The sequence below is a fragment of the Danio aesculapii genome, chromosome 22 (assembly GCF_903798145.1).
Source record: "Danio aesculapii chromosome 22, fDanAes4.1, whole genome shotgun sequence".
Taxonomy (NCBI): Eukaryota; Metazoa; Chordata; class Actinopteri; order Cypriniformes; family Danionidae; genus Danio; species Danio aesculapii.
The window spans coordinates 32,234,001-32,252,954 of NC_079456.1; the positions used below are offsets into that span (position 1 = coordinate 32,234,001).

The 18,954-nt window shown below is 38.2% G+C and overlaps 1 protein-coding gene across 14 annotated transcripts in view; it reads right to left on the reverse strand.

Moving 5' to 3' along the window:
* abi3bpb (ABI family, member 3 (NESH) binding protein b) overlaps nt 1-18,308 on the reverse strand; it is a 33,308-nt gene extending 15,000 nt beyond the window's left edge. For 6 of the 14 annotated variants that reach the window (XM_056447919.1, XM_056447915.1, XM_056447916.1 and 3 more), the window contains exons 1-9: nt 18,089-18,308; nt 8,688-8,867; nt 4,837-4,905; nt 4,500-4,632; nt 3,592-3,773; nt 3,444-3,496; nt 2,117-2,150; nt 1,541-1,612; nt 1,252-1,326 (exon numbers count right to left, since the gene is read on the reverse strand). In XM_056447919.1, coding sequence (XP_056303894.1) covers nt 1,252-1,326; nt 1,541-1,612; nt 2,117-2,150; nt 3,444-3,496; nt 3,592-3,773; nt 4,500-4,632; nt 4,837-4,905; nt 8,688-8,867; nt 18,089-18,179 — 889 coding nt within the window. In that variant the 5' untranslated portion in view covers nt 18,180-18,308. The remainder of the gene's footprint in view (nt 1-1,251; nt 1,327-1,540; nt 1,613-2,116; nt 2,151-3,443; nt 3,497-3,591; nt 3,774-4,499; nt 4,633-4,836; nt 4,906-8,687; nt 8,868-18,088) is intronic. The other 8 variants (XM_056447921.1, XM_056447920.1, XM_056447917.1 and 5 more) reach the window with 2 other exon arrangements.
* Between the last annotated feature and the right edge of the window lie 646 nt (nt 18,309-18,954).

The window sequence follows — 18,954 nt, forward strand, 5'->3', positions numbered from 1 at the left end:
GCTTCAAGTGGAAAAACACAGAGTGTGTTGTACTGTTATCTTATCCAGAGTTCAGAGACAGAGGAAGACAGGAAAGGAGGTGAGACTCCCAGAATTCTGCCTTTCCCTGCTAGAACTAAAAACATGGGACTGTCTCTTTCTCAACATGCAGTGACTTCATGCAGACTGAATGAAGGCCAGCGATTCAAGATGCAAAAAAAAAAAAAAAAAAAACTCTGAAAATTAATTGAAGCATTGATGAGGTCAAAGAAGAAGGTGATTTAGAAACTCGAAAGATGAAAAATAAGGTTCAAGGAAAGAGGCTTAAGTTTACAAACTAGAACAACTACAGTAGTAAACGTTTTTTCATCATTGTTCACTACCTACGAAAAACTGTACTTTATAAAATGTATTGATATTTTTCTATAAAAATATATTTGTCTATAAAAGCTGTCCTGCAAAGTTTAGCTCCGATCTAAATTAAACAAACCTGAATATGCAGGTAGTCAAGCCATTTACACTCACTGGCAACTACCAAAAAAGTTGGAGAAGCCAATAACTGCAGGATATTGGCCTTTCAAGAACATGATTGGACATGCCTGTTGTTTAGTAAAGTATCTGCATTTCGGTACAATTATTTGACATTTTTTAATTTTTTTTGTAATTATTTTTGAATATACTAGCAATTTCTGAGTGAAAATCTGTTTTTACACATTTTTCTTTCTGTTGTTTTGAATATCCACAGTGCCAAAGAGAGACACAGAAAGAGAAAGAACAGATATAAAGAGATTGAGTGCCATTTATGGCTACAGTATTAAAACAGATGGGGACTGAAGAAACCAAACATTTATAACAGTTATGATGTGATTGACAGGTGATGAAATGACAGGGGACTGAATGGGCAGAGATGAGAATGACAGGGAAAGAGCTGATTGGTGGACACAGAGTCTGACTGGTGCTGATGGGTGGAGCGTGAGCAGGCCTAGAGAGACTGTGCCAATGCGTGACCATGCGTGACCACAAAGGGGCTTTTACTTCATAGCACCCTGGGTAAACTTACACTTACACTTCCTCCTCACTGTGGAGGCGACCCATCAGGAATCCTCATCACGGTGGGATCTGGACTTTCTAACTCGATTTTCTTACAAGGCATGCCAGCATGCAGCCAATCATAACAGCGGATGTCTTTAATCCCCGCCCACGCCCAGCAAAGCGATTACCAAATGGCTGCTCATAAGCAGAGCTATTTAGAACAAAACATCTCTCGGTTACCCAATGGGAGCTGAGGCCATTTTGGCTCATTGGCTCTTGGAGCAGCCACAGTTCCTTGCTGGCCCATTGGAGGCGCTGTGGGAAATAATGGAATGTTTTGTAAATGGAAAAAATAAGGGGATAGAAAAAGTGAGCGGGCATCCTCAACAAGGCTCTTGAGAGGGAGAAAGTATTAAATATCTTTACTGTGAGCATGACTTCAAATGCCAGTTTTAAGTGAATGACTGGAATATAGTCAATTCCTGTATAAAAGAAGAGTGCAAGCTGAAAGAGTGAGAAGGAAAATTACCAAAAGATGTCTTGGGACCTCCAAAAATGCCTGTGTTTTTGGATGGCACTGGGTGGCTTATGTTGTTGGGAACTACAGTACAAAGATTGCGAAGGAAGAGACCAACAGAAAACATGTTCAAATGGAGAAAAGACTGAATGAATTTTGAAGTTTGGATTGCACTGAAACATATATTAAGGAAAAGTCTTCCCCCAGAAATGAGTAAATCTGTCATGACTTACTCTTACTTTTGCAAGTAACCAACTAGTGTAAAAACCAGAGTTTGTCCAGGGCTATGAAAATGGCTGTCAATATTAAAAAAGAAATCAAATCAAGTGGGCTAAAATGATTTTTGGCATTTGAACAACCACAAAAGTTTTGCCAGCAATCTATTCACTGATTCAAACTACTGATAGATACAAACACATGATCATAATGGGTCATGTTGTAGGAAAATTCACCAAAACAAGATATCCATAACTTTAAAAAACATCATAAAGAAACAACAAAAATATGAGTAAATGATGACAGATGCGTAAATGTATTATTTAATAACACATGGGGTCATTTTTTAAAAGTAGCAGTTGATGGTCTTACCAGGTCGAAGTGGGAACGGGCTGTGAGGTCCGCCCTGTAAAAAGAGGGTTACACACATTTTTTTTTTTTCCGAACTCAAAGTGTAAAGTGAAAGAACACAGAACAGCTTTCAGCCCTCATATCATGTAAAAGATCTCTATAATCAGGGACTCTCCACCGTGTCTAAAGTGTTCCTGAAATGTCTTGACAGGCATCTATTATTTCCAGCCTCCACTGAGAATATTGAGTCCCCTACACACATACACATGCCAACCTCTGGATTCTCGACTCAAGAGATTGAGGATATGTGAGAAAGAGATTGCTCACAGGCAAGGCTCTGTACATCTACGACAGATCATAAACAGACCAGGACGGACAAGGAGGCAGTCTTGGAAAAGCATGTTGGGCATGTAGAAGAATGGACATGAAAGGTGTGAAAAGTAAAAATTAATTGCAAGAAAGATATTATTTCTGTAGAAAAAGTCATTTATGTTGTCTTTTTAAAACAAGGAACAACAATGAGGTTGTTCTATGTGGTAATCAGGACATTACGATTACAGGGTTGATTTGTTTGGTTTTCAAGGTGTTTCCTTGCATTTCCCAGTTACGCTGTTGGTTTGAATGGGGCTTTACTAGGCTTTACTTAACTTCTTAGGAGTTATCGCAATGGTTACTAGGATGTTCTCTTTGATTATTAGGGTGTCGCTATAGAGTTACTAAGGTGTTTTGTGTAGTTATCAGAACATGACTAAGCAGTTATTAGGGTGTTTTAGTCATTATCACAGTATGCTATGCAGTATGCTCTTGGTGGTCATCCCAGAACTGGCTATGCAGTTACTTTGACATTCATAGACGTTATTACAGTAGTTACTAGGTTGTTCTTAGTGGTTACCAGAATATTGCTAAGTGTCAGTTGTGTCAGTTACCAATGTATTTTATTGGTTATCAGATCATTGTTGTGTTGCAAGTAGGGAGCTTTTGGTGGTTGTTACTAGGGCTGCTCAATTATTGAAAAAGCATGACCATGATCATTTTGGTCAATATTATAATCTTCTAAACACTGCAACAGTGTTTAGAATGGTTATCAGGGTATATGTAATATGGTTAATATGGTTATACTGTAGGATTGATGTCAGGTGGTTACTTAACCTGACATGTTGGTTCCTTACAGTATTATTTTGTAACCAGAACCAGTGTTTTGTTTGTAGTCCCAAAGCCAAATTATTTTGTGTCAGAATGCAAACATGGTTTAAAATAAATCACAAAGCACAACAAGTTGTGTATGACATGGCTTTGCCTACTGTAATAAAGTCATTAAGCTGAGATAAAACCAAAATACAGTACTTACCAAAGGTTTTGCAATTGGTCTGTTGTGCTTGTAGTTTATTTGCATGATTTTATCTGAAAACAAAACATTAATATGCAAGTTAAAACTACTCATCTTTTTATTCGTAACCCCTGAAAAACGTTGAAGGGATGTTGATGGCGTCTGTTACCTCCCATGTTGGTGTTGTGGATCACTGGCTTGCTCCACATTCCACTTCGGTCATCTTTGTTGGGTCGGACACCAAATTCATAGGGTGTGTTAGGCTTGAGGTTGTCAATCACAGTATCAGAGGTGGAGCAGGTCTGGTAGATCCACTTCCTGTTTCTTTCTCTGTAGCGGATGGTGTAGTGCCTGATTCAAAGACATTAGAGTATCTAATAAACAAAAGACTCCAGACTCTAGACCCTAGATTTGGCTAGTTATAAGAAATCATCTAGTTTTAGATAAGAAGTAAACTGGCTTCCCCTCACTATTATAGCAGTCAGGTGTTGAAAAGAGAGGCTGATGTTAGCTTTAATAAGAGCAATGGTACATGACTTTAGCTCCCAACTGTTTTGGTGCAGGTCAACATTTCCAATGGCCTTTCCAAAAGTCTCCCTTTAACGGAGGAAACAAATTCACATACTTTTGTATATGAAAACCAGAGTGAGTTAGAGACCCATGTCAGTGCGTCCCAACAGTGCCTGTATCCTCAAAAAGCATTTAAACATGTAGACTCACACCACACCTGCAATGGCAGGGATCCATATCCCACACATTTTTTTCGTCTGTGTAGAAAAAACCTTGCGCTCATTGAATGGCTCTCTCGGTTACGCACCATAAATCCAGCCTGCTGTCAGTGCAGTGAGAATATTGAATAAAAACCTGCACTGCAATGTTTCTGAGGACCGGACCCCTAAATACTGGAGACAGGGTGCCATGATATTTCATTATCTTTTTTCCAGTTTTTTTTCCAGGCTAAATGGCCCCTAAATATGAAGTAAAGTAAATTAAGTCTTCCTCAGGGATTCAGGGCACTCATATGGAACATATTGGTGGAGGAAAAAGTAAAATCCAGATGTTGTGTGTGTAACTCACCCTTCCTCCAAGCAGTCGTTCATGATGTTTCCCTCGTAGGGTGTCTTTAAGTAGGTTCCCCAGGATAGAAGCACAGATGTCGGTGTGACAGAATCAATCACCAGGTGGAGAGGTTTCTCCAGGTTCACCTTACCTGTATCAAACCCAGAGTTATTGATATTTAACAGAGCAATGTGTGTTCCTAGAGGTTTTCAAGTGTACCCATTGGTTTAATAGTACATCTGTTGTGCATTTTCCACTAAATATACAAATGTCTCCAGCAATAGTCTCACAGTCTGGTTTGATTTTTAATCCATTGCCAAAATCTCCTTATTTTCGAATTCATTTTGCATGTTACCTGTGCAGTGCTTCTTCACATCATTGGTTGGCATTGGCTGAACAGCCACAAGGTACTTGGGTTCGGCATCTGTAAAGGCGAGCAACTCAAGTCATTCAAGGGTTCAAACACAAGCATAAAAAGACAAACCAGGCTCATTCTGAAATTTATCGCTATATTCATTTCTGGAAATTGAGAAATACGTCGCAGGAGGTACGTTTTTTTTTTGCAGTTATTGTTATGGGAAATCCACCAGAGGCCACTGTTTTCGCTTTTTGAGATCTTAAATTTCTCTAACAAGTGCCATTCGAGCCTGCTGTTCTCTATAAAACCACCAGAGGCCGCTGTCTACCGATTGACTGACTGACTGACTGACTGAATGACCGATTGACTGACCACCTTCCTCCTTCCCTAAACCCACCAATATTGTTTTCAAAAGCACTGATTGAGCCGTCCACCCACTTTCCTACACCCAACGAACAGTTTTAAAAAGCTATCCAGAAAAAGAAAAGCTTTTTACCACATTTTCAGGTTTTATCACTTCCTCACCCTGATATTTTCTTTTTTAGTTTATTTTTTGGCTTGTTTTTGCCTTACTCGCTTTCTGGAACCATTCTTCGCTGAACTTGAACCCTGTCATCGTGTTCAGCTTCACTCTGCATCTCAAGTCTGCTGATGTACATGGCAAGCTAACTAGACAAACTGGTAACAGCAGGAAAGCTGTTCATATGGAGGTAAGCGTTCAGCTGGTAAACGCGAAAAGGAACAGCATCATACTGCCCCGTAGCCTTTATCTAAAAGACGAAATGCAGCCATACGTACTTCTGGATACATAAATAGCAATCTCCAGAAAATGTATACAGGGCTACGTTTTCAGAATGAGCTATGTTGTAAAAAGAGCAATTTCATAATGTGCTGCAAGTTTTTTTTCATGAACATCTAACCAACTTAAATGAAATCTCAAGTGCACAAGTTTTGTGTAAACTTCATGGCAAATCAGAACACTGTGTCACTAGCTCTAGTTTACTAATGGGATGTTTTTCCCTTTACAATGTTTTTTCACTTAAGTTCCATTATTGAACTTGAACGTATTGAACGTGAAAAACACGTTAAGGTAAATGAGTGCGCATGTTCATGGCAAATGCATCTCGCATTCTGTCATTCATGCCATGCGATGATCATTTTCAGCTATCTGCACATTTGCATTGACTTTGAAAGTAATTTACTTGCATGAATACTTATTTCTGTGTTTGTTGTGAACCCGGCATCTCATAAAAACAGACATGTTGAGGATAGATTAGTATGTAAAAAATAAAATACATCTTTAAAAATATATTAAAGACATTTACATAGATAAAAAACCTATTAATTAAATTTAATATTTCTTTGAAAATGGTATAAAGGTCATATGTTATTAGATGCAGTTTAATCTACATAGATCATAGGTCTCAAACTCAATTCCTGGAGGGCCGCAGCTCTGCACAGTTTTGCTCCAATCCTATCAAACACAGCTGAACCAAATAATCGAGGGGTTCAAAAGAGTCATGAACACCTTCATTAGTTTGATCAGCTGTGTTTGATCAGGGGTGGAGCAAAACTGTGAGTTTGAGACCTATGATCTAGATCAGGGATGGGCAAACTCGATCCTGGAGGGCCGGTGTCCCTGCATAGTTTTGCACCAACCCTAATCAAACACACCTGCTTGTAGCTTTGTAGTGATCTTGAAGACACTAATTAGGGTGTTCAGGTGTGTTTGATTAGTGTTGGCACACCGGCCCTCGAGGATCGAGTTTGCCCATGCCTGATCTAGATCCTCATTGCTCTTATTCATTCACAATTCCAAAAGATTGCTAGACTATTGTTTAGTAAAATGTCGAACTGTTTAATGTGAAGCTTTTCACACAGTTTATATCTTTGTGATGACAGGGGTTTGCTAAACATCTGTGTTTCCAATGTAACAGTAATAAACAGCATGTTTGCCAGAAATTGATTTGTTAGCGGTGATACGTTTGCTTTATGCCTTTACAACAGTTATAAATATGTAGACAGGGAAACTTATTTAGATAGAAAGCGCATTAGGATGATGCAAAATGTGCCATTAGCAAAGTCGGCAACTGTCTGGACATTTATGAGTGTTTGTGCGTTTGGCATGTCATTTTGGGAAAAGGGCCAATAATACGCCTTAGCCTTTTAGGCCATCTGTTGTGCACGTGTATCGCATTGAAACCTCTGCACACACAGTAAATTCAAAAGCAGTGATCCTTCAGCCGTCGGCCAATATTAAATAATGATGTGACTAAGTGTTCCTATGCTGGATTGCGTAGGTGAAGAAGCCAAAAGCTTAGAGGTCCTTCCTCTTGGAACAAACAATGCTTTGTTTGCAAGCTTCTGAATAAGCGTGTAACCATCGATGTGTAATTTTATTCAGTGTACGTCAATACTTTCAGCTGTGAAGAGCATCAAAGGTTTTGATTTGGCGGCTGGTTCTTGAGATTTGTCTACAATAATCTTTTATTTTTAAATAAATTATGTTTTTCTGGAAGACTACATTTTTCTTGGTTATTATAATTCTGGCTGATACAAAGTCGAAAATTATTTTCATGTTATGGCCAATAACTAATGAGTGGCTAATATAAAGTCTACAAAATCTGATCATTATTTTTATGTTTTTGCTAATATTTCTGCACAACTAATTTACAATTTTTGTTTATATTAGTAAATGGAAGATATTAGATTTCTTCTCCAAGCCAGTAATTATGTTCATTTATTAGTTGATGATTTTTTGTTGTTGTTGAAACTAAAGTATTAAACATTAAAAAATAAAATCATCAGGTTAATGACAATATGTTTTTGAAAGAAATGCAGCACATTTTGTGAAAACTTACCACAAAATAAGTCATTTTAGTAACAAAATCTTATAGGGACTGATTTTCCAATATAATTATCTGTAACACTTTAGAATAATGCTCCATTATTTAAAAGTAATTCATGTATTTACTAACATTAAGTATGAAGAATCATGTGCAGCATTTATTAACCATAGTTCAACATTTTCTAAGGCATTATTAAAATCAAACAAAGTTGTGGTTGTTAATATTAGTTAATGCACGGGGTTAACCTGAACTAACTTTAACTAAAATAACATTAACCAATGTTAATGTAGATTAAATAAATGTATTACTAATTGTTTGTTTATGTTAGTAAGTTAATACAAATAAATTTTAAAGTGTTACCCTATTATCCAACAAATCCAAAATTTCTGCTAATTCTAAATAAAAAAATCTCTAATATAAACTTAGAATCAAAATTGTACCAAAAAATCCACCGTTATCCACAAGCAGCAGAGGCAGCGCCCTGTTATAACTTGAGATGCTAACTGAAGCACCTGGCGAAGGTCATTTAGTAACTAACACTAGCTTTAGGGTCTCTTTAACCTGACCCTCACCCCTCCAGAATGAACTCTGGGATTGTAGCTCCTGGGACATGTAATGATAAATAGACAACAGGAACTTACTTTACAGAAAGCGTAAATGAGGTTAACGTCACCGGGAGTAAAATGTGACCTTTCTTAATCTTGTCAAATGTGATCTGTAACTTTTTGGTGATGACAAAATACTGCGGTTACGAAAGCTTTAACAAATAGCAGTCATTTGTGCTTGAGTTACAGTTTATGTTTTTAAATAATGGAAGAATTGGCTCAAACATAGGTGTACAAATCAAGACCGCGGTTTCTACGGGGTAAGAAATCGACCATTTGTGGTTACTCTTTCATCCGCGTGCTAACCCACAAAACAACATTAGCGATTGTGTTGTGGGCTTCCTTCAGGCTCTTAAGTGAAATAGCGGCTGCCTGTGGTTTAGCTCAAACTTACCAATCTCGGTCTCATAGGGTTCTCCGTTTTCTGGGAGCTGGATGAACTGTTTGGAGAACATGCTGGAGCCATAGCCTAAGATGTAGCCCTCAAGTTTGACATCAGGGTTGGGTCGAACAAACTTCAAAACAATCGTATCTCCGGTGGCATTGATCCGAACCTTCATATTCTGTCTTCTTACTGCAAAAAACGGAAAAACAAAACGTGTTTGAATTACTGGCTCATGAACCAGTGCTGCAGCTCTTCAAATGTTTTCAGTTTCTGTGTTTGACATTCAATGGCAGTAAGGCGTAATTGCTCAAAAAGAGCGACTTTCAGAACACAGCAATGAATAAATGATTAATTACTCAAAGAGTAAAGAGTAAGACTTTATGTTTCCCATGTGTTGGATGGGGATTGTGAATTTACAAAGTTTATTGATTTATGTGACCAAAGGGGAATGGAGGAGCGCTGTTTTTGAGGAGTGCAAAAGTGTGTGCCATGAAAATCACCGTTGAGGTAAATCAAGGGCAATGGCTTTCACAGTTGAGCTCCTCTTCACTTCTCTCAAAGCACAGTAGCATATGGACCTCCAATATTTGTTACGCTGCATTATATCCTGAGAAATTATGAGCGCTTGTACGTTTTCGGAATTTGACACAGACACACTTTTAAAGTGATCTGATCATTATCTTTTCAATCCTGCGCCAAGCAATTCATTATAAATGACCTCCTTTATACCAGCTTCATCTTTCACTGCCATTTCATTGGATAATTTGCAGCGTGGAAAATGTTTTAAGTCAGTTTCAGGCCCGTTCCTAAATCCAATAAGCCACCTAGGCTGAGTGAAGATTTTTCCACTTCCACCTTTTCGCCATCAATCAGAACAGTTTAACGATTATGCTGAGTTAAAGAGGACACGAAACGTCCTCCTTAAACTGATTTAAACTGGTCGGTTGGGCTTTTGGAAAGTGATGTGTGTATTTAACTTCATGAGTAATTGCAAGCTTGGCAGGTCAAGATCATCACCCGAATTTGTCAACGCTACAATGAAGTACCACCCTAACAGGAGCTTTCATGAATCAGTCTTATTAAAGGGGCAGTTCACTCAAATATGGAACTTCTGTCACTACTTACTCAGCCTAGTGCCATTCCAAAACCATTTAATGTCATATATTTTCAGGCTAATTTCTTTTTAAACAATGCCAGCTTACAGGACTACTAAAGAAGGGCATAAATAATGTTCAAATGCATAAGTTTAATCAAGTCATACAAGCTTTGCTTGAGTATTTATTGACTATCTTGCCATTTATTAAGTTTACACTTGTTATTAAGATTTTTTGTGAGTGAATTTGATCACAAATGACCAATTTTAAACACGAGGTAAACAATGTGTTGAGCATATTCACTTTCGAATACTTCCAGAGGTCATAAAAACACTTTAGATTGGATGTATTTTATAATGTAAATGCTCATTGGGTCAAATTATTTCAAACTGCCACAAAAAAACAAAAAACAAACAACTACTGTACACTACCTCTTGGCTAAATGTAAACATTAGATAAAAAGCACACTACATTGTACGAAAACACAATGATTGCTACTCAAATTACATTTGTCGACCACATTCTTTAACTGTTTACCACCTGCAACTCAAAAAACAAAACAAAAAAACAGATGATTCATTCTTTTATACAGTTTTTGAGTTTAATGATTTGGTTTACAGCTCTTCAGAGTGAGGATTTTTCATTTGATATTGATGTAGATTCAGTCCATACCATCCTCACACATCAATATTGTATGACTTCAAAAAAACACAGTGGAATATAGTAATCTCATGGATTTTATGTCTTAGTTAAAGTGAAGTGTTCACTTGTAATATTATTGTTTGGAACAGAGAACTGGAAAGGTACCTGCAAGCAGGTTTGGAAAGACAATTGGGACTAAACAATGACTTAATTTAGCATTTAAACAACCCAGGCTCATTCTGAGAACGTAGTCCCGGGGACGTTTCTGGAGACCGCGAAATACGTACGGCTGCATTTCATTTTTTTAAGCGAACGCTGCGGGGCGGTGTGGCGCCGTTCCCTTCGGCGCTTGCCGGCCTGCCGGCCAGCCGGCCGCTCGCCTCCGTGTGGAGGGCTTTCCCGCTGCAGCCAGTTTGTCCGGTTAGCTCTTCGTGTACTCTGGCGGACTCGAGGCGCAGAGAGGCGCTGACCACGACGACGACGACCGGGTTCGAGTCCGGGGAAGAGCGGTTCCAGAAATCAGGTAAGAAAACAAAAACAAAATCCAAAAAATGAAGCGAACAAGTTCGTCACAGGGTGAGAATGTGGTCAAAATCCGAAAACGTGGTAAAAATCGGACGAGGGCTTTTCTTTTTCTGGACGGCTTTTGTGAACTGTTGTTGGTTGGGTTTAGGGACGGAGGAGGGTGGGTCAGCCGATTGGCCGGTCGCACGGTCAATCATTCTGTCATCCAGGCAGACAGGCGGAAGGTCGTTCGACAGCGGCCTCTAGCGGGTTTACGCGAGAACGGCGCGGGAAAAAGCGCGCACAGCGGCCTCTCGCGGACTCGCGAAAACAAAAACTGCACAAATACGTACCTCCCGGGACGTATTTCGCGGTCTCCAGAAACGTCCCCGGGACTACGTTCTCGGAATGAGCCTGGGTTGCATTTAAACTACATTCCTTGGAGTTTCTTAAAATATTTTTGTACAAACTTGTTGTTTTACTGATCATCATTCACATATCAGTAAAACTGCCTAAATCTTGTGCGTGTGTGTGTGTAAATACAAAGTTCTGTCATGAAACTTATTGGGTGCAGGCTGACAAGTCATATACATTCTGCTCTTAACTACATGGAGAAGATGATTGGTTGCTGTGGTTTCAGCAGCCAATGAGCTTGCTCCTCAACATATAAATACCCCAGTGTTGTTTTCATAAACAATCTGCAGTGTGTTTTCAGAAACCCTCCTCACCCCAGCTCCACCTGTGTATAGATCTGATATAGGGCTTTCATGTACTGAATGTTATGTCTACTGCAGCAGTGTGTTATATTCTCAGACAGCCTGTTTGTAAATACACTGGCAGTAGCAAAGTCTCGGTTCTCGCTCTGCACCAATAATCAAAGCAGCAACAGCATAGCAGATCTGTGTCACCAAGACCAAACACATCAAAATTGCCATATACTGTACATATTCATTACTATACTAAATCTCTCTGTAGTTATAGTAATAGTTGTAATGAAATAAACATCTACAACTACCTGTTTCGAACTTGATTTGAGAAGTTTGTATTTACAGGCCCCTAAAAATGTTGTTGCCATCTAACTGAATAGCCAACATGCACATTTATTTCTTCTATTTTTACAAATAAAAATAGAAAAGGAGGACCTTTCAGATTCCCCTATATTAAAGCAGAGAGTCTACGAGTTAATTCAGTAACTCGTTTTCTTAATCTAGCGAAATCAGTTAAACAAACAGAAAAGAGGATGTGTGTGTGGGATGGGGAGCTGCTGGATTTGTATAAGGGAAAAAATACACACTTCTGAATCACTGGGATCACTTTTAAAATAAACTTCTTCATTGAAGAGCTCTTGAGAATGAACTCTACTTTCGATGTGCCCTACTATTACAACAGTGTACCGTATCACTTTGATTAAGTATAATTAAAAGGCAAGTGCAGTCTTGTTTCTTTACCTGTTCTTTCAGCAGCTTGATTATTCGATTCATAAACCATGTCAATGCAGCTTTAGACTGGAGCCAAGACTCTGAGTCACGGACAGGCTTCACACATGCGGTTAAGTGCTGTTATTGGTTTACCTGTTCTCACCAGCTTGTCACCACAGAGGTTTTAAAAGCTGCAGCTAAGGGATATTTCCCTTTCCCAAAAATGTAATAGTTTTACATCTGACAAGAGTTGTAAAAAAGTTGCTTTCCAGTTACAGCATGTTAGTGGAGGGAGGCTGGGGCAGTTTAAACTCTGTGGTCAAGGGAAATTAACTTTTTTGGGGAAAAATTATGTTGGTCAAACCATGAGCATTTTGAAGGGTAATGTCAGTACTTGTCTGTAAGTACATTAGTCAATTTTTGGATCAAAACCTATCATCAAAGTTGTCCTAAAACTAAAAGCAATACCCGTTCTTGTCTGAGGACAACTTTGATTCACTTTTTCATCCACTTTCAAATGGATGACTTCTATTGATCCATATTAAAGTGCACAGTTAACTATTTTAGTTAGTTTGTTAGTCTTTTTTCATTTTCTGAAGGCAATTTGTTTGCAATATAGATTATTAACCCTTATTTTTATGCTTTTGATGAAGTAGCATTCAACTTAAGGGCCCTTTAGACCATGCGTTGGATCGTTTCTCCATTTTTGCTGGTGGTATCTTTAAATAAATAATTATTTAGGCCTATTTATTTATTCATTTATTACTTATGTACAATAATTAAGACATAAAAAACACAGTACATCTATCAAAATTTAGGGTAAAACACCTTATTTATTTATTTATTTATTTATTTATTTATTTATTTATTTATTTATGTTTGTTCTGTCATTTTAGTTGTCTTTTATTTCTTTAATTTTAATTTCCAAAATGAATCCACATTGCACTTAACAAGTTTACAATGATGATAAAGCTTATTAACAAGTTTTTAATGATTTATGAAGGAATTATAATGCTTTGTTTTGTTATTTCATCTTTATTTACATGTAGCAGGGTATTTACAGCTACTGTATATTTCTGTTCGTTCGCATCCCTTCCCTTTGTGCCCCCTTGGTGGCATAGTCGCAAAATGCTGTTACACCTAAAAACATGTTCTTAATCCTTTAGTCTCGCCGCAGCGTCACGTGTAGAGGTAATGGTCATATTGAACTGTCACCCACTGTACAAGCGTGTCACACATAATACATAAACACTTATTGTACAATACAAATCTCCCCTAAATTTAAAAAACAACAACTGAGGGGATAAAAAAAGTTTAAACGTTTTTATTTAATGCCATTGACAAAGATTTATGTCATTTCTGTTATTTGTGACATTTTGCTGCTTTTGTCTGACATTTTTCATCATTTATGACACAATGCTTCATGGCCACTGACAGAATCTTCAGGCCCTCCATCTTTTTACTGTTATATGAAAGGATGCTATTATGCATTGTAAAATTGTAGAAGCTGTGTCCAAAATCGCCTACTAATCAGTAGGCACTGCATTTGAATTAAATGTACTACTCGGCCATTAGTAAAGTATGCTCCATACAGTAGGAATGTGAGTAGTATGAATGGAACGCAGACGTACTACATCCGTCATTTTGTCATGATCGTGTGACCTACCCACTTCAGTTGCGTAGCTTTACTCCCATTTCATGAATTCTCTCGCGGGACATCATGGGAAAGTGTAGCGTGCATTGGATTTGCACTTCCGAATCTCGGCGGAAGTAGTAGGTCATCCAGGTACTTCTCGCATACTGTTTTTAACGTGCTATATAATTTGGAAGTATGCGTTTTCGGACGCATCCATAAACAAAAACGAGCAAAAAAAGCAGCATATAATATGCATAAGACAATCATTAAACATTCATTAACATATAAATATGCCAAATGTTACTATAAACATTTTAATGCGGAACGCACATAAAAACGCACAAAAAATGTTGGACGCAAAAACAATAAATACACATTACATTACATTTACATAGAGAGGTAAAGTTTTGCCAGTGTTGATGGACTTCATTTGCTCATCATTCCAAATACAGTATTTAAGCATTGATTCTGATATTGATACAAATCACTTCAAATAATAATAAAAAAAGTTTTCCAATCCTAACTGAGGTTTTCTAGCCAAGTCATGTTGTGTACTTTTGCAAATAAAATCTTAATTAAGTAACTGTCAAATTCAATTTTTGTTCTGAGGCACTTGCGTTGAATATATTTTATAAAAGTAATCCGATCCATGTGATTAGTGATTCTGCATCTTATAATAAAAAAGATTTGATGTTTTTCCTTGGAAATGCTAGAAACACAGCGGGTGGTCAAATAGCAAAGATATGGAAGATATGGAAGCGAACTTGACACCCCTGACAAGCGTAATCATGCATGCTCTTTCTTGGCGCTAACGTTGAATGATTTCCAGACTTAAACTGATCAACATCACATCTAACGTCCTGCCTCAAACTGTATTGTGTCAGATACGGTTCATTTTTAGCATTTCACATGAATACGGTCCAGTATTTATTATACATCTGGCACTTGTTCCACTTGAAACATATTTTACAAACACACTGATTTCTAGAAGGGCTTGGTTTGATTTGCAGCATTCTCTCTGGATTGAAGCCATGCTACAGAAGGCGCTTGCCAAGTCTGCATTCAAAATCAGTCCACTTCAAATCAAATGTCTTATTTGAGTTGTTTTTTCATCATGTTCAAGAATAAGTCAAGAAAACTGGATGCATCTCCAAAAAAGAAATTATATGTAACCATAGACAACACAAGAAGACATAAGTTTAAATTTTTGGAAAAATCATTGTAAACTGATTAAAGTTTCCATTAATGTATAATGTGTTAGGATGGGATAATATATTGTTGAAATACAACTATTTGTAAATCTGGCATCTCTGGGTTCAAAAAAATTTAATGCTGAGAAAATTGTTCAAAGTAAATTGTCCAAATTAACTTCTCAGCAATCCACATTATTGATCAAATTCAAAAAATTCAGGTTTGATACATTTAAGGTAGGAATTTAATAAATGTCTTAATTGAGTTTGATTTACTTAATATTCTAATGAATTTTGTCGTTAGAAAATGTATAATTTTGGTCTTGGATCACATATTTGCACCCTTATGTCCTCCAGAACTGTCAGGCTTTAATTTCTTCAGGACAAAAGAAGATATTGAATGCTTGTCCATTCAATAAAAGCATAACTTCCAATTCAGTTTCATCATTGCATGGTCAAAAAGTTGAAAAACTCGTAAAAAATATCTTAATTTGAATAAATTATGACAAAATTTTAATTGTTGGCTGAACAATTCTTACAAGTCAGCACTTTTCATGGAAAAGCCCAGAATCTGGTCCTTAAGTAGAACCCCATTCTCTTTCACACCACATTTTTAGAATGAACGTGACCCAAATTTCCAAGCAGATGATTTAAAAATGGCACTAAACTTCAGAAGAAGCAAATCACCTTAGACCTCGGAGGGAGTGTAAATCTACTGTTTTCCCAGACTTCAGCAAATCATTCGTCTTTCAGGCACATTTACAACAGTACTGATCTCTGCACTCAACAGCTGCTCTTCTCTCCCTTTCACCCCCCAAATCCTTTCATCCTCGTTGTCTTATTCTGACTTTTCTAAAATGCTCTCCTGGTCTCATATGATACTAATAACCAGTACCAAACAGATGATCATACCCCTGATTGCTAATACCTTTTCCAAACTCTAGATTCAATGTTTTCCTTGCCCCTGATAGCATTTGGCTGGAGTTCTCAGGGTGCATTGTGAACCTGCTGCTTTTACAGTACAGCTGCCTGCACATGTGTTGTTAAGCTGTCTTTGTCCCAAGGCACCTTGGAGTACAGTAACATGTAGAAGCTACGTATGAGCTGGGAGAGCATGCAGACAGCTCAGACTGCTGTTTCCTTTTAAGGCGCCAATTATCAATCAAGTTCATTCATGCTGAAATGAAGGACATAATAAACCAGACTATGGGTTCGGTGGTTTCAACTGGTTCGACTTGGTCTAGCTGGTCTGGTCAAGCATGTCTTACCTTAGTTGAGCCAGGGGAACTCGAAGATAAAGTCTCAAATAAAGAAAATGCATGGTTTTACATGGTCGAGGTAAGCAAACTGGTCATATCTGGTTTTGTTGGATAGGTCTCCCAGCTTGACCATCTAAAATTCAACTGGTAAAGGGATGGATCACCCAAAACTGAAAATTCTTTCATCATTTACTCACCCTTCGTTTGTTCCAAACCCATTTCACTTTCTTCTGTTGAATGCTAAAGAAGATATTTTTGATAAAAGCTGGAAATCTGTACCACTTCCTACCATAGTTTTGTTTTCCTACTATTTAAGTCAACGGTTAAAGATTTTCAGCTTTCTTAGAAATATCTTCATTAGTTTTCAACAGAATAAAGGTTTAAAACTATGTGAGTGAATAAATATTGAGTACATTTTCATTTTTGAGAGAACTATTTCTTCAATCCAGGTGAAAGTGCTCAAAACCCGTTCTTAAACCACCAAACCAGACTTGACAAGTTTCTTTTCAGCAAGGATGAGATGATTAATTGTAAAACGTATCTTCACCCCTTTTGGACTCAATCCCAGCTCATAATTAAACTTTCTTGCTGTCTTCTTTGTCAACATCCATAAGGAAACGAAGTTGGCCAGTAAAATATAAACACAGAGCGCTGCTTGGCTGATTGACTAGCTGTGCTGAATGACGCTTGGTACAAGAGACAGGGCTCTGAGCCAGTGCAGACATTCATCCCCTCAGGAGATGAAGGTGGTTTTTAATAGCTGACGAACAAGCGCTGAGAGTGAACCGAGAGCTTGTATTACTAATGCCCAAGCTAAATCTGAGCACAAATGTATGCTGAGAGCACACAATCTTAGAGAGAAACATGCTGCATTCACACACACACTCCTTTGGAACTAAAAAGGATGGTACAAGAACATGTACAGTAGACATGCACAGGGATGCTTGGGTGTAATGCATTCATTTTGCGCGCATACACATATTCTCTAGAACACTTTTTAAAAAATATATACACACAACCATGCACAAAAGAAACATTGATTTTGGCCAGCTGCATACACCATGAGGTAACCATTATCACTCTGGATTTTAGACTACCAAAATTAAAGGTCATTTTGCACCTAGAAAAGGCAGCAATCTAAGTGCCTGGCTGGTTTTAAAAGTTGGAATCTGGACAGTACCGGACAAATTACATATGCTTTAATTTCCAGCAGCTTTCTGGCTTCAGATATCATTTTTTCCCTCTTTGCAGAGTTTGGCTTCGCCCAATCTATAATCATGTAAGACTGACTACTGCATATAATTCACCTTAATTAATTCCCACTCAATTGCATCTCATGCATATATGCACCTGCAAGCACAAACTAAATTGCATGTTCATAAAATGAATCAAAATTCAAACCTACGGCCAGTCCACGAGATCTTGCAATTAAATGCAACAGGTGAAATTATAATGAACCTGCCACTAGCTAAAAAAAACAGTACCTGCAGCTTCAGCAAAAAATCTATTCAGCATCACATTCAAATAAATATTACGAGAAGTACTGCAGAAATACATGACATTTTCCAACACAAACAGGGGCATCATATAAAAAAACAGTTTACCACAAGACCTTTTGTTGCAGGACATGACATTTTGAGAATGTGGCACCATGGTGGTGAACTTGCCTCTAACTCTTTGTGCAGAACTGCATGCGAAGAGGAGAATTCCTGCGAGCGTCAGAAGGAAGCCCAAGTGAAGGACAGTACTGCCTGCCATGGTGCTTTGCTCCAATCGAGAAGGGATGCTGGCTGATTTCTCTAAGAGTTGCTGCTGGTTCTTCTGCTGGTGCTGGTTTCAGGTCTTCTTGAGCTCACTGTGTGCCTCTGCTGAGTGACAGACAATGCGAGGAGTCCTCTAGGATGTATAGTGACCGGGGAGGGAGGAGATTGCTGATGCGTGCCTCAATCACACCCACCTTCCCCAATCCACACACACACACATTTGTGGGGGGTGAGCATGGCTTTCATTTGCTGGTCTTGCTCGACCACATGCTCTCTCATTTTTTTTTTCCAGCAAGTATTTTTCTTTAATACTTTGTGTGTTTGTGGGTGTGCATGTCTGTGCTTGTGTGAGACAATTCCCTCCAAATTTTGATTGGACCTAGTACATGGACTTGGTGCACTCCTACAATGGCAAAATGCCCAAAGGGAGTCTGAGTTCCAGGATGACAATGAATGAGCAAGACATAAGATGGACAGGTCGATGGCATATGCCTCACTTCTTCCAGAAATATGACATGGTGGAAAGTATAGTCTCTCTCTATTTCATCATAGCAGACTCAAGCACTTGTCTATCTGTGCCCATTGCTAACCACTGTAAATTACGTCTCGTCTAGAAGGGCATTCAGCAGCAAACCCCTATGCCAAGAAACCTCACCTCCAGGGAAATGATTCTAACAACAAGCGCTTCCAACACGTGCCACTGCATGCGACGTGCAAAGGGAAGCACTCGCTCCAGTGAGCCTCATCTGACCCACAGGATGTGAACAAAG